Genomic DNA, 26,335 nt, shown 5'->3' on the forward strand with positions numbered 1-26,335 from the left:
TGAAATAGATGAAGCTCATAAAAAAAAGTGTGCAATAGCTGTGAGCTGGGACAGCCACCCGTGGGAAGGAGAGCAGGCACCGGGCTCCGCCGACCACTCATCCGTGCTCAGAAAAAAAGCCAGAAGGTGCAATTATGCATAAAGCAACAGCGGGAGGAATTAAAAAGCAGCTTTTAAGGTAAGATTTTATCACATCAGCCGCTCTCAGCCACTTCCCTGTGGGGTTTGGGGCGGGCTGGTTGGACGCAGAGTCGCCTGGACACCTGGAGCAGGCGATGCCCAAGCTTATAGCATGGGGTTATAGCCCTGCAGGAAAGCTCCAATCTGGTCCAGGGGGGCTGGTGGGGCTGGAGGGGGGCAGCGGGGCTGTGTCCACACCAGCAGCAGCCCAGGGCCGTGGTCTGGGGGTGGCCAGTCCTGGGGCACATCATCAGCGGGGGATTCCTGTTTCAGTCTTTTCCTCGTTGGAAGGGGATGGATCGGGAATGGATGGGGCGAGCGACTGGGGTGTATTTTAAAGCATCAGCGAGAATGGAGCCCGCTGGTGGTGGCACACAGAAGCCCATTCACAAACAGCTCAGCATGCCTCAGCTCGCTCTCCAAGGGCAAAATCCTGCAGCTTCCACCTTCCCGACACCCACAAATTGATTGCTTGGTGTGTAAAATCCCAGCTGCCACTTCCCTGGGTTTCCCCGGCTTGGCATGCTGGGCGAGTGCCAGCCCCCGGGCAAGGCTGCTCTGCCGCAGCTCTTGCACGCCTGGTGTGAGCAGCACCTGCGTAGGGGTCTGTGCGGCGAGGAGAGCCCCTCCATCCCCAGCGTTGCTGCTGCTAGGGGAGGACGAGGCCCCGGAGGAGCTCTCGGGACAGCCGGTGACGTGGGTGGGAGATGTCGATGGGCTAGATGTGACGGTGCAGACCACAAACCAGCCCTTTCCTGGAAAAAGGTGCAGTGAAAGTTTATTTTCCTCCCATTTCTCATGGCTCACAGGGTGGGTGGCTGCAGCTCTGCCACGCTGCTCCTGCTCCCCCGGGACAGGATGGCACCGGGACGGCAGCAGGATGGCCGACCCTGGCCTGTGTACACCCACCCCAGTCCCCAGCCTTGCTCGGGACCGGAGGGACACTGCGACTGCTCTGTCACGGCTGAAGCCCTCGCCCACGGCGCGGGACAACTGTGGGCCCCGTGGCCTGATCCGTTCCCGCCGGGCGTGGGCAGCACCCTGCGGTGCCTTTCGCAGCTAGATAGTTTCCTTGACTGAAAGGCAGAGGAAAATGATGAGAAATGGGGTTTGAGATGGCGTCTCGCCCACTGCCGCCACCGCAAAGGTCCCTTGGGTCCCAGCCCACAGAGCTGTGGGAGGACGCACTATGGCAGGGACAGGAAAGCGGGGTGTTTTCTTGCACACACCCCTCCCGAGCCCCCAGACGACCCTGTGCCCGGGCTCCCTCCCGATCCCCGGGGGGGGCAGAGGCCAGGCTGGGGCCGGGGGAGGAGGGGGCCTGCGGTACCCGGACACCCCCAAATCCACAGAGAAAAAAAATTGTGAAAGTCATAAAAACTTTAAAAAAACTAAAGCCAACCCCCAGGAGCGCAGCCGGGCTGTTTATGCCGCTGCCTCCGCGGGCGCGGATGCGATAAGATAAAGGCATCGGGGGGGGGGGGGAACGGCGCGGAGCGGTGCGCACCCGCGGAGCTGCCGGCGGAGCCCAGGCGGGCGGACGGACGGACGGTCGGTCGGACAGACAGACAGACAGACAGACAAGACAGACAGACGGCGCAGCCCCTCCGCACCGCTCCGCCCCCGCGCAGCCTCCGCCCTCGGCCGCGCCGCTCCGCTTTACATAACCCGCCCGGGGCCGGGGTCCGCGCCCCGCGCCGCCGCGGCTCCGCTCGGCGGAAATGCGGAGCCGCCTGCCCCGGTTTCCTGCCTGAGCCGTGCCGTACCGAGCCGTACTGTACCGTACTGTGCCGTACCGAGCCGTGCGCCCCGTCCCGCCCACCCCGTCCCGTTCCCGGGCGCTCCGCCGCGCTCCACCATGGGCGAGCGGCAGCCGGACGCCTTCTCCTGCAGGTAACCGCGGGCGCGCAACGGGACCGGGACGGGTTCTACCGAGCCGGGCTGTGCCGGGACGGGTTTTGCCGGGACGGGCGTCCCCGGGAAGCGGCCGCTGCAAAGCGAAGGTGGCGGCGGCGGCGGGGTCCGGCCGGGCCGGGGGAGGCAGCGCGGCGGCCCGCTGCTCCTCCTGTCGCAGCCCCCAGAGCTTCCCCGGGAGCACCGGGCGCGGACCCTCTCCCCCCCCCCCCGCGGAGCCCCAGTGCCCCCGCTCCGGGAGCGTGATCCCCCTCCTCTGCCAGCCCCGAGCCCTCGGACCTCTCCCCACCCTCCCGCACCCCTTTTCTGCGGGGGGGACACTCTTATCCCGGGCCCCTTCCTCTGGCTCCCTCTTTCCAGGGGCTGCGGTCACCTTCGGGGACCCCTGTCCTCCCAGCACCCGTTGCCCCCAGGGGCACTCCCTATCCCAGGGGCCCTGTTCCCCTGTGGGTGCCCCCAATCCTGGGGACCCCCATCTTTCTAGTACCCATTTACCCCAGAGCACCTCCTCTTCTGGGACCCCTGTCCCCCTCAAGGTCCCCCATTTTCCAGCACCCCTATCCTGGTGACTCCTGATCCCGGGGTGCAGCATGCACAGAGCCAACCCTGCCCCTCTCCTCTGCCTGCCCCGAGACCCCTGCAGCCCCTGGCATGTGGGTGGCCCTCTTGGAGGGCGCAGGACCCTGTGGGGTGATGCCCACCTGCCCCAGCCGCCGCTGCAGGGTGCTGCCCTGCCTGTGGGGGCCATGCCCTGCCTGCCCACCCTGCTGCCCTCTTCTCTGCTCCCGTGCCCGCTGCGAGTGCCAAGCGGAGGTGCCAGCCGGAGCCTGCCAAGCGGCTCCTCTGGCTTTCTGCTCCCTGCGGACTTTGTTGGCTCACAGGCGCTGCCTGGCTTGGCAGGCGCAGGGGCTCGGAGCACGAGGCCGCTGCACCGGCGGGCAGCATCCCGGTGGCCTCCCCGTGCCCTGCCGGCATGCCCAGTCCTACTCGTGCCAAGCCTCGGCGGGGTCACCCGCGGAGAGCCCGGACCCGCTGGCTCCCACAGCAGCAATAACACAGTCATTGCTGCCCGGGCTGGGATTTACTGTCAAGGAAACTGGGATGAGTTGTCGAGCTGCGATTTCGATATTGTTGTTGCAAATTGATTCAAGATGTGCTGGAGTTGTGGGCTGGTGGCCCGGGGACTTTTCGGGTTGCTGCACTTAGGTAGGAAAAGCAGCCGGAGGAAGAGGTGGCCGGCGCGGGGACCTGGCGCTGCCTGCTCTCGTATGTCCCCGTCTGCTGTCGGGCTTTCCTGGCAGGTTTCGAGATTGGAGTTTAAAGGTCCGTGAAGTTACTGGCAGGTTTCACTTTGACTTGTTTGGGACTAGATCAACAGCTCAGATTTCTTTGTAACTTGCTTCTGGTGCAGAAGAGCCTTGTCCCTGTGCATTCCCCCCACCCCCAAAACTGCTTTTATTTTCTCCTTGCCTTTATGTATTTATTGGCTCTGAAAAGATCCGTTTTGGTCATGCCAGAGCCTGCAGGGCAGCGGGTCTGCCAAGCACTGTGTATCGCGCCGGAGAGATTGGGGTGCAAGTGCCGGTGGCTTTTGAGGGGTCTTATGTCCTCCTCACCCAGACCAAACCCTCCCTCGCTCCCCGGGGACTGACTCTGGCACTGCGAAGACATCGGGACAAATCCCAGCGGGTGAGACGAAGCGAAAGTGCAAGAGCTCGGCGCTGGCGGAGTTTGTGGTACCGCCAGCGCTGCCGTGGCTCGGCGAGGAGGAAGGGCCGAATCCAGCCCTGGAGGAACCGCTGTGGCAGGGAGGGAGAGCCGGGTTGGCAGGGAGCTGAGCTGCTGGCTGCTCCCCCCTGTCCCCGTGGGCGAAGCTGGGGACCCCCAGCCGGCCGCTCCCCCGGGAGCGCTCCCTGCACCCGGCTTCTCCCACGCCTACGCCGTAGCAATTCATTTCATGCAACAAAACAAACCCTGTCGAAAGAGGCCACCCCGCTGCCGAGCTTTTCCCCGCAGGCAGTGGGTGTAGGAGAGCGTGATGGTGTAAACCGGGCTGCAGGGTGCCAGACGCCACGGTGATGGGCACTCGGGTGAACGGGAGCAGGCAGGGGATTTCTGGGGAGCTGGGTTGGCCACAGCAGCTCGTCCTGGTGAGCTCCTGCGGGCCCAGCGAGCGTGGAGCTTGCGTTTGGCCCGAGATGGGTTTGGGATGGGCTGTCTCCATCCCACCTCTCCCAGTGGAGCGGTCAGGGGAAGCCAAATGGGTGGATTTCCCCTGGATTTAAAGTGCCGTAACATTGGCCACGTCCCCAGAGGTCTCCAGCGCTGCTCAGCCCACGCAGACCGTTGATTAAAGCCAGCTTTGGCCTTTAATATAGCAAGTTGTGTAGTGCCAGGCGGTCAAATGAGAGGGGTGTGTATGTCCTGCGAGAAGGTGGCGATAGGAGAGCAAAATCAGCCTCCCCAAACCTCCCGGCTTTTAACCCGATTTCCTAAGAAAACAGCCTGCGTGGGCGTGCGGTGTGGGGGAGCTCTCCAACCTGCTCCTCTGTTGCTTTTTAATTTGTCGGTTCAGTTCAGCCAAAGGAGAGAGAGAGAGAGGGTCCCGACACACGCCGGGGTCCTCTGGCTTGCGTGGAAACAGCCGGCGGGTCGCAGGGAGCGATGGTGCTGTGCCATCACCCTCTACGAGACCCCAGAGAATCCACACCGCCGCAGGGGACTGTTCCTGGGGAGAAGAGCAGGACAGTGCCGGGCAGTTTCTGCTGTGGATTGTGCTGGCCTGACGCACAAATGACCTTGGCTGGTTTATAGTGATGCTGTAAATATGCGGGTGCTGTTTTGGGGGGGTGATAGGGGCCCTGTCACCCTCCTTGCCTCCCATGGAGTCCCCATGCTGCCTGGGGTGCATGGGCTGGGGCTTTCTGTTCTGCTCAGGGGTAGATCAGCAATATTTACCCCACTGGTGAAAGTGGGCTGCTGGAAGGGCAAAGAGGCTCGGCTGAAGGGCAGCAATAAAACTTCATGGGGCTTTCCCCGACTGTGGAGTCGGGACTGCTTTCCGTGGCCGTGCTTGCTCTGCAGCGAGCATCCCCGGGGCACGGGATGTGCCATGAACAAGTCGCGTTGTGAACCAGCTTGGAGGAGGGCAAAATTGGGGTGCTCCCCTCCGTGCCCCCCCCTTATCCCACATTGGGAGGCTGCAGCCGGACCTTTTCCCACCTCTCCCCCTGCACCAGCCCCTCCTGCCTTGCTGAGCGACTGCATCTCCATGCCCACCCGAAAATGGCTTCACCACCCTGCTTGTCCCCCTCTGCGCTCTCAACCCAGGGTCGCATCCAGCCGGTCCTCCAGCATCCACCACCCTGGTCCCCAGCAGATCAGGATGCAGAGAGGGGCTTTGCACCACCATCATCCTGGGGGGATGCTCGGCACCACCCAGCCCTTGCGAGCCCACTCCTGGCAGGCTGGATCCCCCAGGGACCTGCATCCCCTCGAGCCCCCCCCGCCCCGGGACCCGCATCCCCCCGAACCCCCCGCACCGGATGCTCTCCCATTGAAAAGTGCTGTTCATTGTAACCCGGCCTTTTATAGCTGCCTCGCGAGCGGGCTGCGGGGCCGTGCCAAGAAAGGCTGCTGCCGGCTCAGAATAGCTCTTTTCATGGAGGACATCCTGGGAAGGAACAATGTTCCCGCTCTTGGGATTGTGGGAACTTTGTATTTCTGCCACTCGGGAAGCTGGGAGCTGCGGGGCCGGTGAGGGCGTCTCCCAGCCCCTCGCTTTGCTCCCTCCTGAAAATAGTTCTCGGGATGAATTTTGAATAGCCTTGTGCTTATAAAAGGGAGCTGAAAATGCCGCCGGCTGCTTTTCCTCCGGTTGGGGAACAGTTGTTTCTGGGAGAGCCGGCACATAAATCAAATTTCCTATTTACGTTGCTGGCATGCATTTTCCTGGCGTGGAGAGTCGCGGCGAGGAGTCGGGGCCGGTTTCATTTTCGGATCGCGGCACGCTGGCTGCGCTGCACATGCTCCGGGGCTGCCTGTGCACGCGCGCGTGTGTGAGCGGGGCTCACTCGGCGCAGGGCACGGCGACACGGTCTCTGCTCCGTAACATTTCCCTTCGAGGTCGGATTTGCAGCTCTGGGTGCTGGAGGGTGCCCTTCCTGTGCAGCTGCAGCCTCCTGCACGGCTGTTCTGTGGTGGGAAGGCAGCGGGCCGGATCCTGCAGCTCCTCTGTGGCAAGGCCGGCCAGCTTGCTCCAAACCGCTCATCCTCCAGGAGCGGGTGGCAGAGCTGCGGCGCTGGCTGCCGGCATTGCCCTGGCGCTGCTCGGTGCTGCCGGCTCCTCTGGCTGCAATTAAACAACAAATGCATTTACTGGGATTTTTTGCTACCACGAAGGCACAAATAACCCATTGCTGGATTCAACCCCTGGGTTACCGTCCCGGCCGGTGCTGGCACCCGCTGCCGCAGCGACACTCGCCGGGTTGGGCAAGAGTTTAATGAGATCTCCCGGGGGCGGCTCGGCTGCAGGGCTGGATCCTGCGCAAGCCGGGGCTCGCTGCCCCAGCCCGCATCAAAGCCAGCCTGCGGCTGGTCCATCCCATCCTGCTCTTCCTCAAGCTCCTGGCCCAGCACCCCAAAACAACCCCAGCACCCCAAAACAACCCCAGCACCTGAAAACAGCCCCAAGACGGGGCGGGCTGGGTGACGTACAGTTCTTCCAGCGGCTGGGGGGGATGTTAGCCCCGGCATCCCAACCAGCCCGTGGTGTGTCCGAGGGTGGGCTGGATTCTCCATTCAGTGCAAATTAAAGCAATTAGCCGTTGCGACAAGTCCTTCGGCTCGGTGCTGCACCCCTCAGTGCAGGATGGCCGGGAGCCCCTCGTAGGAACGTATGGGCTATAAGAGATGTGGATGTAAAGTCTGCCTTAAAGCCACCGGCTGCTGAATTCCGTCATCGTGGAGCGCGACGGGCTGGAGCAGGGAGAAGCCCATCCGGCAGCAAGCAGTCACATCCCTGCGGCATGTCCCTGCCAAAACCTGGGGCCAGGCAAGAGGAGTGGGATGCTGCTGTGGTAGCTCAAGCATGGATTCAGCCGGGGATAGCCGTTTCCACGTGGGAAGTGCGCCGGGCAGGAGCAGGGAGGACGGCATTGCGGTTTGTGCCGGCAGGAGGAAGCACTGGGGGTGTATTTCCCGTTGTCGCGCTGGTTGGAAAAAGCACGTTGCTACCAGAGATGGCCTTCGGCTGCTTCCCACCGCGTGGTGCAGGCGAAGCCCGGCTTTTCCCGCGCCGCAAACCTCTCCCGAAGCTGGCGCGGAGCGAGCCCGAAAACTTGGAAGGCGAATTCCCTGTTCTGGGAATCTCCCACCCGCCTGAGAAGCCATCTGCACGGGTGCCCCGCTTCCCTCTGCATTTTGGGGGAGCATCCCGCCGAGCGTGCTGGCGGTGCCGGCGGCCGTGGCGGCGATTCCCGGGCGCCGGGAGGAAGCGGGAGCGCAGCCGGAGGATGCTGAGTCATTGGCAGGCTGGCGGCGCTGATAGACGGCCGCACACGGGGGGCCCCGCCGGGGGGGGGTTCAGCCGGGCCGCGGGCGGGCGCACGCCCGGCACCACCGCAACGCCGGCCGGCCCCGAGCCTCGGGCAGCTCTTCTGAGAAGCCGGGCCCCGGCGAGGCTGGCGGGGGGCAGATAACATCTCCCCTCACCCAGAAACTTCGCAGGACGTACTAGGAAGGGCGGCGGGTGGGCAGAGATAGAGGTCCGCTTCCCAGCATTATCGCCTCCCCGGCTGCAAAGAAGATCCGCTGTGCCGGCGTGCTCCGCATTGCCCCGCTCGCTTCCTCCTGGCCCCTCAGGTTTTTGTTTTTGGGTTTTTTTTTTTAATTTTTCCTCCCCCTCAACAAATGCAATCACTTTTCCTCCCCTCCCAGCAGCCAGGGTGCTGCTGCTGGGTGGCTGGAGTTTCGGGGAGGTGGCGGTGCCCATGCCGGCGTGGCAGGATCCGGGTGGGTTGGCCGATGTTTCCTGCCTGAGCGGAGTGCACGGTCCCGATAAGTGCCGCGGGCGAGCACGAGGTTCGGCGGTAAGCAGTGTGGCGCAGCCGGGCCGGCTGTGGGGAACGCCGCTGCCAGGCTCAGCCGGGCATGCCAGGGCGGCTGCACGCCGGCCATGGGTGCCGTCAGATTGGCCTCACAGCAAAATCTGCTCGGGGCAGAGATACGGCGTGGTTTGCCGGAGCCTGACGGCCCCTCGGTCCTGCAGGCAGCAGAGCATCCCCCCGGGGACACGTGCTCATCCCTGGCTGTGCCAGCGACGCAGCCGCTTCTCCCCAGGCTGGTGGGGCCGGGTGGATCTGGCAGGCGAGGCAGCTCCGTCCCTGGATTTCTGCAGCTTTTCATGTTGTTTCCTCCCCTCCCGCCCCCACTCCGGTTTTATCAGCTCCATTGAAATCGGTCCCTGGAGGGAAACCCATCGGCGCTGCGAAGCCTTGGCAGGAGGAGAGCGGATGTGGCCTGGCCGGGCGTCCCCGCGGGGCGGCGGGCAGCTGCAGGCAGCTGTGCTGGCAGGAAGCCACGCAGATGCCCCGCTCCGGGACCTGCCTGCACCCCACCTCGCAGGTGGGGAAACTGAGGCACGGCCCTGCCAGGTGGGGATGGGGATGCAAGGTGCTGCGGTGGGGCTGGGTCCTCGGCGTCTTGCGTGGCCACCAGCTGTGCCGGGTGGCGAGCCGTAGCGGTTGTTCGCATGGCCATGCCGCTCACCGGGGAGCGGGCCACCGCCGGGCCGGCTGCAGCGCCTGTCCCTGCGCTCTGCTCCGGTGAATGAAGCGGCTTTGACCAGGGGCCAAGCCGGACTGCTTGCCCTGCGGGTACACATCTGGAGCGGTGTGCGGTCGTGCCGGCCTGGGGCTGGGGTGGGGGAGACGTCGGGGTGTTGGGGCTGCCCTGACGCCACCGGTGTGCTCTGTCTTGCAGCGCGGCCGCCTCGCTGGAGCCACGGCAATGAATGGACACGCTCTGCCGGCCGGCACGCCAGCACATCCCCGGGGCTGGCATGAGTTCTGCGAGCTGCACGCCATCAGCACCGCCAAGGAGCTGGCGCGGCACTACCTGCGCTTTGCCACCGAGCACCCGCACCATGACCTCCTGGCCGCCGAGAACTTCTCGGTGCAGTTCACCGACCTCTTCCAGCAGTACTTCTGCCACGAGGTGAAGGAGGGCTTCGCCATGAACCAGCTCCGCATCCTGCCTGCCGGCCCAGCGCGGGATTACCGGGAGACGCACCGGCGGCACACGGATGCCTCCCTGGGCACGGTGGCTGCCAAAGCCGAGGTGGAGCCGGGTGCCCGCCCCGAGCAGCCCAGCCGAGCCCCCGAGGCTGCCCCGACGGGGCTGCGCAAGTCCTGGAGCTCGGAGGAGCTGGCGGGGCCAGCACGCCGGCCCTTCTCGCTCAGCCAGCTGCGCAGGAGCTGGCGCAGCCTCTTCCGACGCCGTTCTTCGGATACCCTCCCCGGGGATGGGGATGGGGAAGCGGTGGCGGAGGCGGCTCTCAAGCCGGGACTGGGTAAGCGCATCCTGCCGTGGGGGCTGTCGAGGGAGCAGCCCCCCGAGGTGCGCAAGGAGGGGCTCCTCAAGTACGGGCTGCTGGACGAGACGTCCCTGGACAGCGGGACGCGCTGGCAGCGCTGCCGCCTGGTGCTGCGGCGAGCGGGGACGCCGGACGGCGAGGAGTACGTGCTGGAGCTCTTCGACCCGCCCAAGGTAAGGACCTGCCGGGTCTTGCCTGTTTCGGCTGGGCGATGCTGCGGGTCCCTCGGCAGCGGGCTGGGGACGATGCTAGGGTGCTGGTATGTCCTGCGGCGAGGAGCAGAGGCTGCGCCCTGTATTTGAGACCTCGGAGAAGGAGAGCCGCTGCCGCAGGCTCGCGCTCAGGGCTGCATTCAGGGGGCAAAAGATGCCACGACCATGTGCCAAGGGCGGTGTGAGCACTAATTATGGCAATCGGTTGAGATGCGATTGTGTTTCTCCTTGCTGTGACCCCAAACCTGGCTTTACTGGCTAGAAGCAGAGGGCCTGCTTTGCCCTCGGATGCAGAGCTGAGGATAGGGGCTGGTGGCCTCCGCACCGCTCGTTCCCAGCCCCGTGGACCCATCCCAGCAAGGCAGGGGGTCACCGGGTCTGGTGAACCCCAAATTCACCCTGTTCCTGCTGTGCCGTGGCTTCAGCAGCCAGGGCATCTGCTTGCCTGGGCAAGTTGGGAAAGGAAGGGGAAAATAGAAATTGGGCTCTGTGCCTTCCTCTGCTCCCTGTGGGACCTGTAAGGGAGTTTAATTTTATTTTTGTAAGTACTTTTGTGGCTAGAAATTCAGATCTCGGCTACCCTGGGGAGCTCCCGTGGTGCTTAGACGCCGGCTGGAGCGGAGATGATGCAGGATGTGAGTGAACAGGGAGCGATGCGGGGGGAGCCGTGGTGTTTAATCTTTAAAAAGACAGTTCCTCCACATGGCAGGTCTTACGCAGGCGTGATGGGCTGGGTTTTCTCTTTCTTTTTCCCTTTTTTTTTTATTTGTGCTCGTTTAACTTTGACTAACTTGTGCTTCGGAAGGAGGAAGCCTTGGGTAGAGCCAGAGCCTTGTCCCTGCCTTTGGGCTGTGTTTGCTGCTCACTGTGGCAGCGGGGCCAGGGAGCAGCCGGCTGAATTCCTGCTATATCTGTGAAATTACTCCGATATTAAATATTTAAAAAAAAAAAAAAAACAACACCAAAATCGTGAAATCTGAAAGTAAAAGCCAGTTTTGCTCCATTGGGTCAGGGGTTGCAGTTATTTGTCCCTGTGGGAGCGTGTGTCCCCATCCTGGGGCATGGGGAGGTCTGGCTCCAACCAGCATCGATTTGGGGCTCTTGGAGGGTGCTCCCAGCAGCTGGGCGGCACCGCTGGGTGCTGGCATGGTCTGGACCCCAGCTCACCCGGACGGCCCTGGGCATGTTGGACCTTGCCGCAGGGAACAGCCCAGCCGATGAGGAGGAGGCGTTGGGCTGGTGCTATTTCAGGCGCTGCTGCCGAATTTGCTGCTGGCTTTGCTCCTCCTCAGCCTCGGTGGCTGTTGCCCAGACCTGCCCTCGGCCCTTTGCAAGAGCCAAAAATAAAAGCGAAGCGAGGGGATGCCCTCCCGGGGGGGAGCTCTGCTCCTCGGTACGGCGGGTCTTTGGTGGTCGGGGCCGAGCACACCCTTCCACGGGCACCCACCCGTGCCCCCCACCACCCGGGCACCAAGCCTCTGTGCATTTTTTTTTTTTTTTTTTCCCTATGCACATTATGGCTGCAATGGATTTGGCTGCCTCCACACCAGGTAAAATCCCCGGTGACCTGGCACAGCCGTGGGGGAGAGCCGAGCCGTCCTTTCTGCCGAGCCTTTTCCCCCAAAGGCTTTTGGGTGCAACGCAGGGAGCAGAGCCATCGCACCACTGGCGCTTGCATGCTGGAGCAGCACCCTTGTCCCACAGGACGAGCGCCCAGTTGGGCCCCCACTGCATCCCGCCTGCCCCCAGGACCTGGTGCTTGCAAACACTGCTTTTTCCCTTTTTTCTTTTTTCCTTTATTTTTTTTTTTTTTGTCCCCTCCCTCCCCTTGGGAAGCAAGCCCAGCACACAGCACATTCTTCCTCTCCCCGCAGCCCCTGACCGGCTTACACCCACGGGCGGGAGGCATTTAAAACAAGACATTTACCAAGTTCACCCAGCGCTCTGCAGCATTATTCCTTGCACTTTGCAACAAATCTCAGTCCCACGGAGATTTCCCGGTGAGTCCCTGTCACCGCGAGGCCGGGGACCCTGCGGTCCCCCAGGGCCCCGAGCAGAGGGGTTTCTCAGCCAGGTCCGCGGAAGGGAGGATGTTCCTCGCTGGATTTCGCGAGTCTCCGGAGTAAATTGCTTCCTGTGCAAATATTCTCAGGGCGGGTCCTTCCTTTCTAATTAACTGGGCTGGGGCCAGATCCTGTCTCGTTTACAGCAGAATCAATCCAGCCCCTTTCCCAGTAACTGCAGTTGAATTCTGGGGGCGGTGGAAAGCCCTGCGCTCCGCTGGTGGGTCCCATACCCCAAACCCAGCAAGGGGGCAAACCCTGGAGCGGTGGGAACAGAACAGCTTGTTGGTGGGTTTTTTTTTTTTTCCTTTAAAATAACTAAATAATAACCAATAACTCCCCGGGGAAGGCTGCAGGGAGCCCCCTCCCCTCCATCCTCCAGCCCTGGGATGCTCACAGGGCTTTGCTGTTGCCTTTCGCCCGTGTCGTGGATCTGTTCCCGATTTGAAGATGCTGTTGACCGTCATGAAAGATTAATGGTTTTAAATAAGTGACTGTAAAAACAGTCCTTGGGGACTTTCATTCCTGGCTGGTCTCTGGACCATTAGGCTTGGTCACCCTCGAGGTCTCCCCAGAAGCGCCCTCCTCTTCTCCCTTTCTACTCTTTAAATAACAAGATGTAAATGGAAATTCGTCTCAGCCTCACGGCTTTACAGCATCAAGCCAAGCCCCCAGATATTCATTACCTTGCGATGACTTTGGAAAGGCAGGGTGTGTGGGGAAAAGGGGGTGGCCCCACGTGCGTCCCACCGCGGCTTGGCTGCTGCTCCATCGCTCTGCTTTTGGCGGCTTTTATCTTATTTTCCCCCCTACTTTCCCCCCGGTGCGCTCCAACGGGGCCTCTCGGCCTAATCCCGTAACATGCCCGGCATCAAAGGGAGCAGGGCGCTTTGAAGAGCCCTAATCCCATTTATTGCTTGGGTGGCTGCGGCCGGCGCTGCACTGGGCGAAGGGGTGAGTGTCAGCGAGCCGTGCCGGAGCTGCCGGCGGTCCCTGCGGTGCTGCCTGGCACGGGCATCCCATCCCGCAGGGATGTGCCGGTCTCATGGGAGCTTCAGCCGGATGAGATGGGGCTTCCCATGCTTGCAGCCGCTGCTGGGTTGGTTTTGGCATCGCTCCTTCCTCCCTCGAGCGCTGGAAAAATGATGTTGCAAAGGAGAGATTTGGAGACGATTGGATCCGGAGCTTTCCTGGGAGCGGGTCACAGCCTGGCTGCAGGGCACTGGTGGGCTCAGGGCACCCGGCGCAGGGCGGGGGGGCACCCAAACCTCCACCCTGGGGTCACGCCGGAGGGTGCCGGTGTGGTGGGGAGAGGAGGGGTGCAAGGATGCTGTGCCACCGACCGGTGCCAGGGTGAGTTGATGATGCTCTGTGGTACGAGGCTGCTGGGGCCGGACCCAGCACCAGCGGGGCCATCCTGATGTGCGGAGCACCTGGAGCCAGGGGGATATCTGGGTATCCATAATGCTTGTACGTATAGATGTATATATACATGTGTGCAGGAAAACCAGTGAAACCCTGGGTATGGTCCTAGGCGTGCAGCCCAGGTGGATTCTCTGATGTCTAGTATGAGGGCAATGCTCACCAGTCCTCTCTGCTTTCTGTGGAGACACTAAGGGCTTTCTCCTCTACCACACCATTTGTTCTCCTATAACTTGTAGGTTTGGGTAGCTCTGAGGCCTCTCCACCTTCATAAATTTAAGCCAAAGCTGGCAAAAGGGGTTTGCAGGTTTTAGGGCAGCCCTGCGGGGGTTCGGGGCTGCCCTGTTCATCAGCTGAGCCCCAGCCCCAAGTGCCTTTTATATAGCCAAGTCCTAAACTCCATGAAAACTGTGATTTGCAACGGAAATGTCCCGAGCCGTTTCTGTTGACCAGATGTTTTTACAGGAAGGGGAAGGGAAATGGGATTTGCATTTGCGCTGGTTTCTTTATAGCGTTTTAATGAAATCCAGTGCATCCCGTAAATTGATGGCACACCGAGACGAGCCAGGAAGACTCCTTCCGGTGAAAACCCGTGGTGCCTGTGTCATGGCTTGTACGTCTTCAGCCGTGGCCGCAGGAGGAGCGGTATTTTTATCTCTGCTCAGCGTGAGACTGCTTTGACTTCCTTTTTTTCTTTTTTTCTTTTTTTTCTTTTTTTCTTTCTTTTTCCCCTTCCTTTCACCTGAAGCTGGTTTCTGAGAACTGCCACCTCCTGAGCAAGCAGGTCCTGTGCCGCTGGGCTCTGATTTTCAGCGCCTGGGGCTCTGCGTGGCAGCCAGCCAGGCATAGGGTGGGGGACATCCCAGTGTTGTGGTCCCCATCCCCATCCCGGCTCTTCCTGGAACTGCTTTGTACCTCCAGGAGCAATTGGGGCTGCTCAAACGTGGCCTTAAGTGATTCAACCGAGGATATATGAAGAGGCAGTGGCGGAGGGGGAGCCTGCTGCCGATTCCTGCCCGCAGGGATGGAGAGGCCACATTTTGGGAAGCCTTGACCCCAGCAGCAGCTGTATTTGCATCCCTATCCCGGGCAGGGACGTGAGCAAACACCCTCTTTTGCAGCACAACGCTTTGCTTCAACTCCAAAGCACGTTTGCTCTTATTAGTGACCTATAATTGTGCTTAAAAACTGGATGCGCTGAGTCGGATGCACAGATGCCCTTGTCGCCGCTGCAGCCCCGTGAGCTCCTTCGTTCCTCTATTCCTGCAAAAAAAAATGATGCAAAATGGTCTTCTCCTCCCAGGGCCATCATGAGTGGGGCACCCACTGCCCGCGGGCTCCGGCAAACCCCTCTGGGGTTTGCCGGAGCCCGCGGGCAGTGGGTGCCCCATGAGAAGGGATTTGCTGGTGATGGGGAAGCATCTCAGCGTCCCGTCATCGCCTTGGCCCGGGAAGAGCACGTTTGTGTCAATCTGGATCCCATTTGGTGTCTTCCATCCTGTGAGCCAGAGCGGGCTGGACCACGTGTGCTCCTGCCCTCGTCGCCGTGGTTCGCCCAGGGGCGAGCTGGCTCGCGCCGCGTGTTATTTTCTCTCTTTGTTGTAATAAAAATGTTAAACAATCCCAGGCTGGCGGGGGTTGCTGCCTTGATCCTCCAGCCAAGAGCGACTCTGTTGCATCGTCCCTTAGACAGCTGCATCCCTCTCCTGGCATCACCTGGGGTTGTATCCCTCTCCCTGTATCCCCAGGGACTGCATCCCTCTCCTGGCATCCCTCTCCTGGCATCTCCAGGGGCTGCATCCCTCTCCTGGCATCCCTCTCCCGGCATCTCCAGGGGCTGTATCCGTCTCCTGGCATCCCTCTCCCGGCAACCCCAGGGACCACATCCCTCTCATGGCATCTCCAGGGGCTGCATCCCTCTCTCAGCATCTCCAGGGACTGCATCCCTCTCCTGGCATCCTTCTCCCAGCCTCCCCAGGGACTGCATCCTTCTCCTGGCATCCCCAGGGCAGAAGCTGGGAAACCCGCCCTAGGTAAGAGCCGGAAGGGTTTGGGTGTACTGCGATTCCCTCGGGAGAGGCGAAACCGCACCCAAAGGTGCCCAGAGCTACACCGAAACCGGCCCGCAGACTTTCACCACCGAGCAGGGCAGGCGGCGCATCTCCTCGCCGCTTCGCTTTCGGCGCTGCGCCGCTCACTGTTCTTCGAAGGTGCATGGGGCTGGGCGTCCTTTTGGCTTTTTGAGATTTTGGTGGTGACTTTTTCTATATTTCCCCCCTGCCCCCCCTCTTTTTTTTTGGTATCGCAGGGTGAGGGCGCGCGGGGGGAAGGCAATGAGACAAAAGGTTATTTGTCATTTATTAACCACAACTTTTTCCATCCTTGGTCATGCACGGAAAAAACACTTTTAGCAGCGTAACCACAGCCCCGGCGTTAATTGCTGAAGAGCAGAGTTTCTTATTTTGGAAACTGTGTTGCTGGGATGGAGCTCGTCGGGGCTTGATTGGGTTGCGAGGGAAAGGGTGCGGGACGGATCCCCAACCTGCTGCTTCCCCAGGCGCTGGGGTTCTTGGGGTTTGCAGATGAGAGGCTCGGAGGGTTTCCTTTCTTTTTAACCCCATCCTTTAAAATCCACCCTGCTGTTGCTTGGGGGGTGGGGGCAGGTTGCCCCATCGCTGTGACTCCTCTGCTCACGGCGGTGATGCTTCGCTGCCTGCCAGTACGTGGCTGCTCACGGCCGGGGCCGTCTCCCTCGCACGGATGCTGCAGAGCTGCTGGGGTAGGAAAGCACCATGTGCAAGCCGAGAAGTGAGTGAAAAATGGAGATATTAAGTGAATCACAGGAAAAGGGACTGGGAAAGCACTCAAGGACTGCGCCGCTTCACCCTGAGCCTCCCGCAGCTGGAGGTGTGAGGGGCCGCAGGGTGCCGGTGGGTGTGGGAGGGTGCTGGGTCCCGCTCAGCCCTGGCAGCCGGTGTGAGATGTCCGGTGGTGTTTTTTGGGTGGTTGTCTCTTTTTTTTTTTTTTTCTTTTTCTTTTTTTTTACGGCCCAGGATGTGGTTGTTTCGAGGCTGAGTGCTGCTTCGTTCAAAGGTAAATATTTATGAGAGTCTGCGCAGGCAGCGCGGGGTCTGGAAGGATTCATCCCGGCGATGGAGGCTCTGCCGGGGCGGACCCCGCTCCTCCCCGCCGGGCAGCCGGTCCCAGCTCTGACCGATGCCCGTGATGGGCATCGTAATGTTCAACATCGTCTTGAGCTTATGTTAAAAACGAAGCATTTTGGCCAAAATCTGCTGCCTTCAGCCAGGCAGGGCACAGCGCCGGGCAAGGGGCAGGTCCTGCTTTGGGACCGAAATACCCACCCGGGGGGATCGAATGCTCCTACTTGGGCTCTTGAAGCTCTTGCATCGTCCTGCGTGATGCAAAACCCTTGGGTGATGCAAAACCTCGGGGCGATGCAAAATCCCGGGACATCCTGGGGACGGCCGGGACCTTACGGGGTCCATGCCAGACACCCCACATCCCCCAGCCCTCTGGGACCAGGCTTTGGGGTGACTCAGTCCCCGGCTGCAGCCGGCTCCCGCTTGCACGCAGACACCTTGTTTACTTTCCGCGCTCGTTATTTATTCCAGGAAATTATTAAAGCAGCCCACGCTGGAAGCGAGTTTGGCTTAAAATAAAAAAAAAAAAATAAAGAAAGAGGCTGGTGAGCGCCGCCTGTTTACAGATCCTGTTTATAGCCCCCGTCTTCCTGAACCCCACTGTGAACATGAGCCGCTGGGCTCTCTGGTTTTGGGGTGGTTTGCAGGGTTTTGGGGAGGGAACATCATTGACTCACTCATTCACACGGAGCCGGCGGCCGCTGCCTCGCTTGGTGGAGGTTTATCAATGCACAAAGAGGAGCGATCAGCCCCGAGGACGGGGCCGGGGGGGTTTCTAGCCGGACCCCCCCAAATCCTTCCCCACGGGTATGGATTTACCCGGTGACTCTTGGGGTGGCGTTTCGCAGCGCCCCGGGTTTAATTTAATAAGGAATAGGGGCTCAGTGGGTCGGTAGGGATCCGGGCTGTGTTTTCTCGCATCGCCGTTCGCCGGCGCTCGGCAGCCGCTCGGGATGGGAACAGAAGGTGCTTTGTGCCCCGGCCGCCCCCGAGCCAGCGCTTCAGGCCGGCACAACGGTGCCTCTTGTCACTGCCGAGCCCGGTCCCCTCGGGGACGGCTCTGTCCCCTGCCGTGGGCTTTGGGGGTGCTCAGAGACGGGGTGTCTTAGAAACTCTTTTGTCCCTCCGGTGTTGGTGGGTTGAGGATGCTGGCTGGGGTTTGGGGTGGGCAGAGAGGGGTTTTTGGGGAGGTAATGGCCGGGGTCTGGGGGGCCTTGAGCTCACACAGCAGCCCGCAGCGGGGATCACCTCTTGTGTTTCTCTGCTTAACAGAGGCAGGAAACCTCCTATGCCCAGTGCCCCAAGCCCAGAACAGAGAACCCCATGATGGTGCTCACTGCTGCTGTCAGTAGGTTTCAGAGTGAACAGCCTCCGCATGCAGGCAGAGAGGTGGGAGTGTGCCACCCTGGGGTCCTCCCCAGCGAGCTTTGAGGGGGTGAGCTGAGCTGGGGAAGCCCTGCAATGGACGCGGGGTGCAGGAGGCACATGAGAGGCCGGGGGTGTGCAGGGAAATGGCCCGAATCAGTGGGATCCCAGACCCCGTCCCCAACACCGGCATTGGCACGGGGCTGCCCGGGGTGGACCTGTCCCCTTGGGATCAGCCACGGTGCAAATGCCCGAGGAGGAGCATCGGGATTAGCTGTGCTGCCAACCCCTCGGAGCGCTGGGATTAGCCGCTGGAGGACAGACGCTGGGATTAGCTGTGCTGCAAACCTGCGAGGCTGAGCTCTGGGATTAGCCGTGGTGCAAATCCTTGAGGATGAACACCGGGATTAGCCGTGGTGCAAACACCCAAGGACACGTGCTGGGATTATCTACGGTGCAAAGTCCTTGAGGACGAGCTTTGGGTTTAACCATGGTGAAAACTCCCAAGGACAAACACCGGGATTATCTGTGGTGCAGAGTCCCTGAGAACGAACGCCGGGATTACCCGTGGTGCAAACCCCCGAGGATGATCGCTGGTGGAGCAGACACCTTGCACCCTCCAGCATGACCCTCGGTGCCGCCCGCAGCCCCGCGGGACCCCCATTGCCACCCCGCTGCCCGGCGCCGGGGCAATGGGAACGTGTTTCCCCTCCAGTTTGCCCGGCATCTCCCAGGACAGGGCTGCGTGCTCCTGGGAAACTTCACAAAACTCCCCGGGGCCGTGGGCCCGGGATGTGGTTTTACACCAGCATAACCCGGCGCTCGCACCGCTGCAGATCTCGGTGGCTGTCCGTCTGTCCGTCCGTCTGTCTGTCCACCAGCAGGGCTGAGCGGTGCCCGGGCATGCTGCAGCTCCGGCTGAGGTTTGTGCCTTGCGTAAGGGGCACACGGCGAGCTCCATGATTTACAAGAAGCGACAAATCTCACCCATATCTGTCGGGGACCTTGCACAAGGGCTTGCGGTGCTTCCCTGCCTCCCACGGCCTGACTCAGAGTGGAAGCAAAAGAGCCGGCGCGGGGAAATCCCCGGCGTGTGGAGGGGCCGGCGGCAGCGCCCGCTGCTCTCGAAGGATTTGTTCTCTGCTCCACGCAGTCTCGGCGTGCCGGCCCCACCACCATGGCCGTGCCTCTGCCGTCAGCGCCGTGCCGCTGCCGTCATTGCTGTGCCGCTGCCGTCATTGCCGTGCCACCGCCGTCATCGCTGTGCCACCACCCTCATGACTGTGCCGCTGCTGTCATTGCGTGCCATCGCTGTCACTGCCATGCCACTGCCATCATCACCGTGCCACCACCGTCGTTGCTGTGCCACCGCTGTCATCCCCCTGCCACCGTCATTGCTGTGCCACCACCATCATCATGATGCCACTGCCGTCATTGCTGTGCAACCACTGTCATCCTTGTGCCACCGCTGCCTTTGCCAGCAGGGGACTGGGCACTGGCCAAATCCGCTGGGAAGGGCGGGTAGCTCCGGCTCCCTCCCGTGCGAACCAGCATTGCAGGTGGTGGCAGCGTTTTGGGGACCCGGCAGAAATTGGCTGAGCCCATGGCAGGTCTGGGTGGGCAGTGAGTGCCAGCACACTGCCGGTGCCCAGGCAGTGCCGGTGCCGGTCAAAGCTAGAGGCACCCATGGCTCTCCCAGGTGCGGGCAGCGTGGCAGCGTGATTTCGCTCTCGTTCTTGGAAAGCTGGCTGCCTTCCTCTTTCCCCCAGCCGAAAAAGCTCTCCCAGCGTCCGCAGTGTCCCCCGTGCGTCCATGCAGGTCGTGCTCCTTACAGCAGCGACTCAGAGCATCCCGGCGAGAGCTTTCCCGGCACGTGTGGGCAGGCTGGGAGGAGTTTTACTTCCAAAAAAAAAAAAAAAAATCCAAAATATCCCTGTTGGAGAGGTGCGGGGGGGACCCGCCGTGCTGAACCAGCCCTCCCAGGTGATGGTTTCCCCACTGCCGCTCGCGTGTGAAAGCATGAAAGGCAAGCGGAAAGGTGTGCTGTGAAGGCTGCCGGAGGGAGGATCACCGCGAAAGAAGCCGGCGGCGCTCATAGGCACAGGCAGCCCGCCGGCACCACGGCCGCCTGCGCCCTGCCCTCACGTAAACACAGGTAGTAAAGAAAGTGGCGGGCGAAGGAGCTGCGGTGAGAGCTGTTACCGGGGGTTTGCAAGGCGGAAACGCAGCAGCTCCTCTCCGCGCCTGCAACGCCCGAGCGCAGCTGTGACCTTGGCCTGACCTTCAGCTCGTGCTCCCGGCACGACCACAGTGCCGAGCTGGCGTCGGTCTCCTTCCTATATTTGGCAGATGCTGGCAAACCCCACTTTCTCCCGGCTGCCTTGCCCTCCCCAGGTGCACGGTGGCCGCGGATGCCGTGCCGGCACTCCCCGTACCGTGCTGGTTCTCCCCGTGCCGCGCCACCGCTCCCCGTGACAACCGGCGGGGAGTCCCTGGGGGTCGGGGATATGGGACGGGGGGTGCAGTGGAGTGTCCCCCCTGGGTTGAGCCTTGGGCTCCGGCAGGATGCTCTGGGCACGGAGCAGGAGGGAGTTTCGTCCTGGGGGCATTTTCCTCCATCTTCCAGTTTGTCCCATGTCCCCTGACACTGGGGACAGCTCTGGCCTGGCTGAAGCTTCCTATTTTTAAACTCTAGAAAAATTCCCTGCAAAGAACAAAAATACCAGTACTCGGGGTCAGCAGTCCGCAGGTGGGAGGACGCCGCTCCCAAGCACTAAATTTAAGTAGGCACCAAGAGCCGGCATGGTTCCTCCGTCCTCAGCCGATGGGACCGTTGTCCCCGTCAGTGGCCCGATGTCCCCAGCAGTGCCCAGCCGCTGTCAGCCCCTGCAGGGAGAAGGGGTTTGGGGGAGCCAGGCTGGATCCTGCTGCCATCAGCCCTGTGAGCCGGAGATCACCCGTGTCACACCCCAGGATGGCTGGTTTTGCGTGTTGGGTATCGGGAGCAGGGACGCCACAGCGGTGGCACGGTGGCGGCTGTGTTCTGGGGGCTTGGGAGTGCAGCTTTACGGGGCATCGTGTCCCCGGGTGATGTTGGGGGGGTGCTCAACCTTGTGCTGGGGTTTCCCCCATGTGCACAGGATCCTTTGGGGAGCAGTGGTGGTCTCCGGGGTGGGAGCTGAGCCGGGGTAACATCCTGAGCATCCCATCCCATCCTGAGCATCCTGAACTTCCTGAGCATCCCAAGCCCAGGCGGCAGCCGGGGGGTAGCCAGCCCCACGATGCTGCCGTGGCACCTCTCTTGCCGAGAAGGAGCCCGTGGGTGCTGGGCGAACAGGCAGTGTGTTGAGTGTGCAGTTTTGGTTACCGAGAAATCCCTTTCTCGGTACCGGCCGCCATCGAGCAGGGCATCTTGTGGTCAGGTGCGGCAGTTCGGGGGGCGGGGGTACCGTGCCTGCGGTAGGCACTTCTCCGAAGCCAGACTGGTTTTTCGGGCACTGTATCTCTCTGCTGCATCATTTCCTTCTCCTTTTCGTGCTCCCCCTCTGCGTTCTCCCCCGGGGAGGGACGCAGGGAGCTTCGCCGAACTCCCTTTTCCTGGAATTTCCCGCTTCCTAGGAAAGCGGGAGGCCGACCCCGACGCTGCGGCTGGGACGCGTGCCAATAAAACCCGTGCCGGGCGTCACAACCCACGTGTGGGAAAGCAGCCAGGATGGGCAACCCCTTCGCTTTCTTCCTGCAGGATTTTTTTTGCACAGGACGCGGTTATCTTCCAAAGATGGCAAAAAAAATAAAACTCCTTTGGGATAAAGCACCGGCGCTACCGCGGCGGCTCGCGGCACCCCCGGCCCCGTCGGCGACAGTGATTGCAGCTGCAATCACTGTCGCCGACGGGGCCGGGGGTGCCGCGAGCCGCCGCGGTAGCGCCAACCCCGTTGCACGATGCCGTTCGGCGAGCGACTTCTAAGAACTTTCTTTTCGGCGCAGCTCGGCGCTGATAAGGGCTGATCCCTCTCGCGCTGCGTTTCCGGCCCCAAAGTACACCGAGTCCTCGGTCGAGAGTGTCGAGGAAGGGAGGAAGGAGGGGGGGGATGGGGAAAAAAAAAAAAAAAACCAACCAACAAAAAAGCAACCAAACATAGTTTGGTTGGGTGACCGTGGAGAGTGCCGAGTTGCCGAGCAGCCGGTGGGGACCCCCTTGGGGTCGTGCAGGTGGTCGGGGACATGGCAGGGGTGGCTTTGCCACCAGCATCACAAGCTTGGAGCAAAATTCAGGCACTTTGGTTGGCAAACGCCGTCGCGCGGTGAAGCGCCTGCAGCCCCGGCATCCTTGCGGGGACAGTGGCTGTGGCTCGGAGAGGACCGCCGGAGCCGGCATAGGGACTCAGCCCCTTGGATGCTGAAGCCGCCGTGTGAATCACGACCAGCCAAAATTTTGTCGTGCCAGGCTGACAGCAAGCCCGGTGCAGGGGGACAAGCGTGCCCGGCACATACCGGCACCGGCTGGGCTTTGCCGGGCTGCATGGGGTGGCTCGCTCGCAGAGCCGTGCGCTTGGCTCCGGCCGCAGGGATGAGCGTGGAGGGGTCGGCTCCATCGCCCAGCACTGGTGCAGGGGTCCCCCAGGGGCATTTTGCACCCGGGAGGGTCCCTGGCACCCCAGATACAGCCCGGTCCTGGCGGCGGCTGGGCGGGCGCCACGTGCCGCAGCCTTGCGGCAGTCAGCGGCTCGCTTGCCGGTGCACGGGGCGCGCTGGGCGGCAGAGGAACCGAAAGCTGCTGGGAGGGGTATTATTAGCCTTTCTGGAAGTGTTTGCTCAGCGTTTTGTCATGTGCCTGTGTCAGCGCCAAACCAGCCGAGCGCCCGCGGAGAGCTCTCGGCACGCCACCACCGAGCGCGCTGCCGACCCCTGCACCCATAACCGGGGTGCTCCTTGCCTGCACCCCAATTTCCCCATCGGTGCACACAGTCTCCCCGGCACACACTGCCTTGCTGGGAACCCCCTTCTCCCTCCATCCCTCTGCTGCTGGGTCCTTGGGGGGCCATTGAGATGGGTCCTCACTCGGGGTGCCCCTTGCCCCCCCCGGGGTGCCCCGACAGCAGCCAGGCAGTGCCGTGCGGGGTATTTCCTTGCCACATGGGGTATTTCCTTGCCGGTGGGGTATTTCCCTGCGGAGCGGGGTATTTCCTTGCCAGCTGCCATGCCTTGGTTGGCTCCCAGCAGGCTCGACCCTCTCCTGGCAGAGCATCGGGATGTGGGGTGGCATTTCGGGGTGCAGGAGTGTTGGGGCTCAGCTCAGCTGCCACGCTTCCCTCCGCAGGGCTCCAAGCCGAAGCTGCACGCCGCCTGCTCTGCCGTCCAAGAGGTGCGGAGGTGCACGCGCCTCGAGATGCCCGATAACCTCCACACCTTCGTCCTCAAGGTAGGGCCCGGCCGAGGGGGGTCCGCAGCCAGCCCCGAGGCCTTTCCCACCCTCCGGGATGCACGTGGCTGCCGAAAGCTCCTGTGCCAAATTTCGGTTCCTGTTCCCAGCCGGAGAGGGTGTGCATGGGGGGATGCGGCGCACGGGGTGGGGGATTCTCTGCCCCGGCTGGGGTCAGGGTTGGTGCCCAAGCGTGGGTGGGTGGGAGGGGGATGCACACCTCTCTCTCTCTGAAGCCCCCGTGTTCATCTCCGATGTCCCCCAGGTCACCAACGCCACCGATGTCCTCTTCGAGGCAGGGGACGAGCAGCAGCTCAGCTCCTGGACGGCCGAGATCCGGGAGTGCGCACGCAGGGGGTAAGCGCCCGGTGGATGTCCCCGAGCCTGGGGACAGGGATGGTCGCTCCGTGTCCCCCAGCACCGTGCCAGCCCCTCACTGCCAGCGCTCAGCCTGGCTTCTCCTGTCCCCGGCAGGTCCGACGCGGGTGACCCCGAGCTCCTGGCATGCCGGCACCCCGACCCCGCAGCTGCCAGCCCCACCACCAGCACTGACACCCTCGGCCAAGGTGAGCAGCCGGGACGCCCGGGGGACCCTGGGGACAGGACATCCCTCTCCGGGGGGGTCGCTGCCGTGGCCGGCTGGGCTGATGAGGCGTCCCCAAATGGCATGGCAGGGGGACAGAGCCAGAGGGGAGGGGGACGGGGGCGATGGGCAGGGGTCCCCGCTTACCTGGGGCACTCATCCCTGTGCCCTGGCAGGGGTGACGCCGGGGGGCCCGGGGGAGGCGGCGGGGCCGAAGATGGAGCAGTTCCTCTCCTCCTGCCCCTGGTTCCACGGGCCCATCTCCCGCGTGAAGGCAGCTCAGCTGGTGCAGCTGGGGGGGCTGGAGGGCCACGGCGTCTTCCTGGTGCGGCAGAGTGAGACGCGCCGCGGCGAGTACGTGCTCACCTTCAACTTCCAGGGCAGAGCAAAGGTACGGGTGGGAGAGGGGCTGGGGCGGGGGGGGGGAATCTCGCAGGAGTCCCTTGGGCAGCCCCCCCACCGTGGCACGGTCCCTGTCCCATCGCATCCCACCCCGGGAGATGCTCTCCATGCCTGGTCCCTGCCCCGATGCTCACAGTGGGCTGGCGGCCCCATCCCCGCTCCTGGGGGGCAAAACCCCCTGCAGCGAGCAGGGCACTGCGGGCTGGGGATGCAGCACATCATGCTAAGGCCGTTTGTCCCCCCACCCCACCCCAAATATCCCCGTGTCCCCCATCATCTCCTCCAGCAAGGGAGCCGGTGGAAGGGTAACAGGTCCGTGCTCCTCCCCGCAGCACCTGCGGCTGGCGCTGACGGAGCGGGGCCAGTGCCGCGTCCAACACCTCCGCTTCTCCTCCATCGTGGAGATGCTGCACCACTTCCATCGCTACCCCATCCCGCTGGAGTGCGGGACAGCCTGCGACGTCCGTCTCTCCAGCTACGTCGTCGTCCTGCCCCAGCCGCAAGGTATGCGGGCACGGAGGGACGGGGACGTTCCCATGGGGTGTAGGGATGAGGGGTCCTGTCCCGGCGGGAGGGTCCCCGGGGTGGATGCGGATTCCCTGGGGCTGGGCAGAGCTGGGCCCTTTGGCCGCACGCGGTGGGGGGGGGAAGCGGAAGCCTCCGGGCAGCGGCACAAAAGGTGACTCCCGAGCTCCCGGCTTCCTCTTTCGAGAAAGGAGAAGCTGCCCCAAACCACTGGCCGCTCCCCGCTGTGGCTGGGGGGGGGGAGCACGGGATGCGGCCTGCACCCCCCACCCCGATACCCTCAGCGGGGGCGACGGGGCAGGAGCATCCCACCGACCGGCCGTCTCTCCCCTCTGCCCGCAGCTCCTGGCTCCGGCAGCACAGTCCCTCTCCCCCTGCCCGTCCCTGGCTGGAGCCCTGAATTCAGCCTCGCCCCCGCCGGCTCCTCGTGCCCCCGCGGCCCCGACGAGACTCCCCCGGGTCCCCCACCGGAGCAGATCTTCCACCTGGTGCCGCCGCCGGCCGAGCTGGCGCAGAGCCTGCGTCCGAGCAGGGCAGCCACGGCCCCTGGCACCCGGCACCGCAATTCGGACTACGAGGCAGAGGCGCCGGGCCGGGGCCACGTCCGTGCCATCGACAACCAGTACACACCACTCTGACGGGCACCACGCCGGCACCGGGATGCACTTTCAGGTGGAGAAATCCTAGAGACCTTCCGGGTATCCCATCAGAGAAAGAATGTACCTAGTTTCTTCCTTCTGGTTAGGGATGATTATTATATTTTTGCAAGGAAGGGGGTAATTTTTCACTCCAGTACGGGTGTGCTCCCTCTCTTCGGCCTGTTAAAGGGCCTTTTATTTTTATTTTTTGTTGTTATTATCAAAGCTTTCTCGTTACTGTTTACACACACCACTGGTGCCTGCGTCTCTGCGTGCTGAGCATCGCGCCGTCGGGCTCAGTCTCCCGCCCGTCCTGGACACGACAGTGCCCAGCGAAGGAACCGGGGTCTTGCGTTACACCCATATAATTGGAGAAAGGAAAAAAAAAAAAGGGAAAAAAAAGAAAAAATAAAGTGGATTATAAATTCATTGACCAGTTGCTGCTCCAAGGCCGCGCAGGCAAAGACGAGCCCTGTCCTCCCGCCCCAGCACGTGCTGCCGCTGCCCAACCCACCAGCAAAGCCCGACCTGCCAGAGCTGAGCTCCCGCGTCGGGCAAAGATGACGATCGCGATCAGAGTTTGGGCTTTATTTTTAGATAAGGCAAAAACTGGCTTTTCTTGCTCTTCTTTTTTAACCTAGCACAGTTGCAGTCACTCCCTGCACCAGCCAAAGTACTTACATCATTAGCCTTGCTAATTAAGATGTGAACACTAACTGCTCCATCATTAATAATGTCACTAGCTGAGAACTAACGTGGAGACTGACAGCAAACCACTCCTCCCGGTGATGGAGGTGTTTTATCCCGGTGATGGAGGTGTTTTATCCCGGTGATGGAAGCATTTTAGGCACAAA

At 62.2% G+C, this 26,335-nt stretch overlaps 1 protein-coding gene across 4 annotated transcripts; it reads left to right on the forward strand.

Annotated features, from left to right (window-relative positions):
• Window positions 1-3: 3 nt before the first annotated feature.
• Window positions 4-25,731, forward strand: SH2B3 (SH2B adaptor protein 3). Of its 4 annotated transcripts, none has more exons than XM_050906659.1 (8): window positions 4-178; window positions 9,076-9,861; window positions 23,232-23,333; window positions 23,599-23,690; window positions 23,808-23,899; window positions 24,093-24,307; window positions 24,651-24,822; window positions 25,186-25,731. In XM_050906659.1, exons 2-8 carry the CDS (start codon window positions 9,103-9,105, stop codon window positions 25,479-25,481), a joined length of 1,728 nt encoding a protein of 575 aa, XP_050762616.1. In that variant the 5' UTR covers window positions 4-178; window positions 9,076-9,102; the 3' UTR covers window positions 25,482-25,731. The 4 variants fall into 4 exon arrangements, with proteins under 4 accessions (XP_050762616.1, XP_050762614.1, XP_050762613.1 ...); XM_050906657.1 differs by lacking the exon at window positions 4-178 and adding an exon at window positions 1,867-2,073; XM_050906656.1 differs by lacking the exon at window positions 4-178 and adding an exon at window positions 8,360-8,718.
• Window positions 25,732-26,335: the final 604 nt, after the last annotated feature.

This window comes from Gymnogyps californianus, chromosome 16 (genome assembly GCF_018139145.2).
Source record: "Gymnogyps californianus isolate 813 chromosome 16, ASM1813914v2, whole genome shotgun sequence".
Taxonomy (NCBI): Eukaryota; Metazoa; Chordata; class Aves; order Accipitriformes; family Cathartidae; genus Gymnogyps; species Gymnogyps californianus.

Excerpts from the sequence above, each read along its gene's own strand:
- SH2B3 (XM_050906656.1), top strand. The coding sequence starts at position 8,680 with ATGCCCCGCTCCGGGACCTGCCTGCACCCCACCTCGCAG. Across the intron at positions 23,334-23,598 it reads TCCACACCTTCGTCCTCAAG|GTCACCAACGCCACCGATGT; the intron begins GTAGGGCCCGGC and ends GATGTCCCCCAG. Across the intron at positions 23,691-23,807 it reads CGGGAGTGCGCACGCAGGGG|GTCCGACGCGGGTGACCCCG; the intron begins GTAAGCGCCCGG and ends TGTCCCCGGCAG.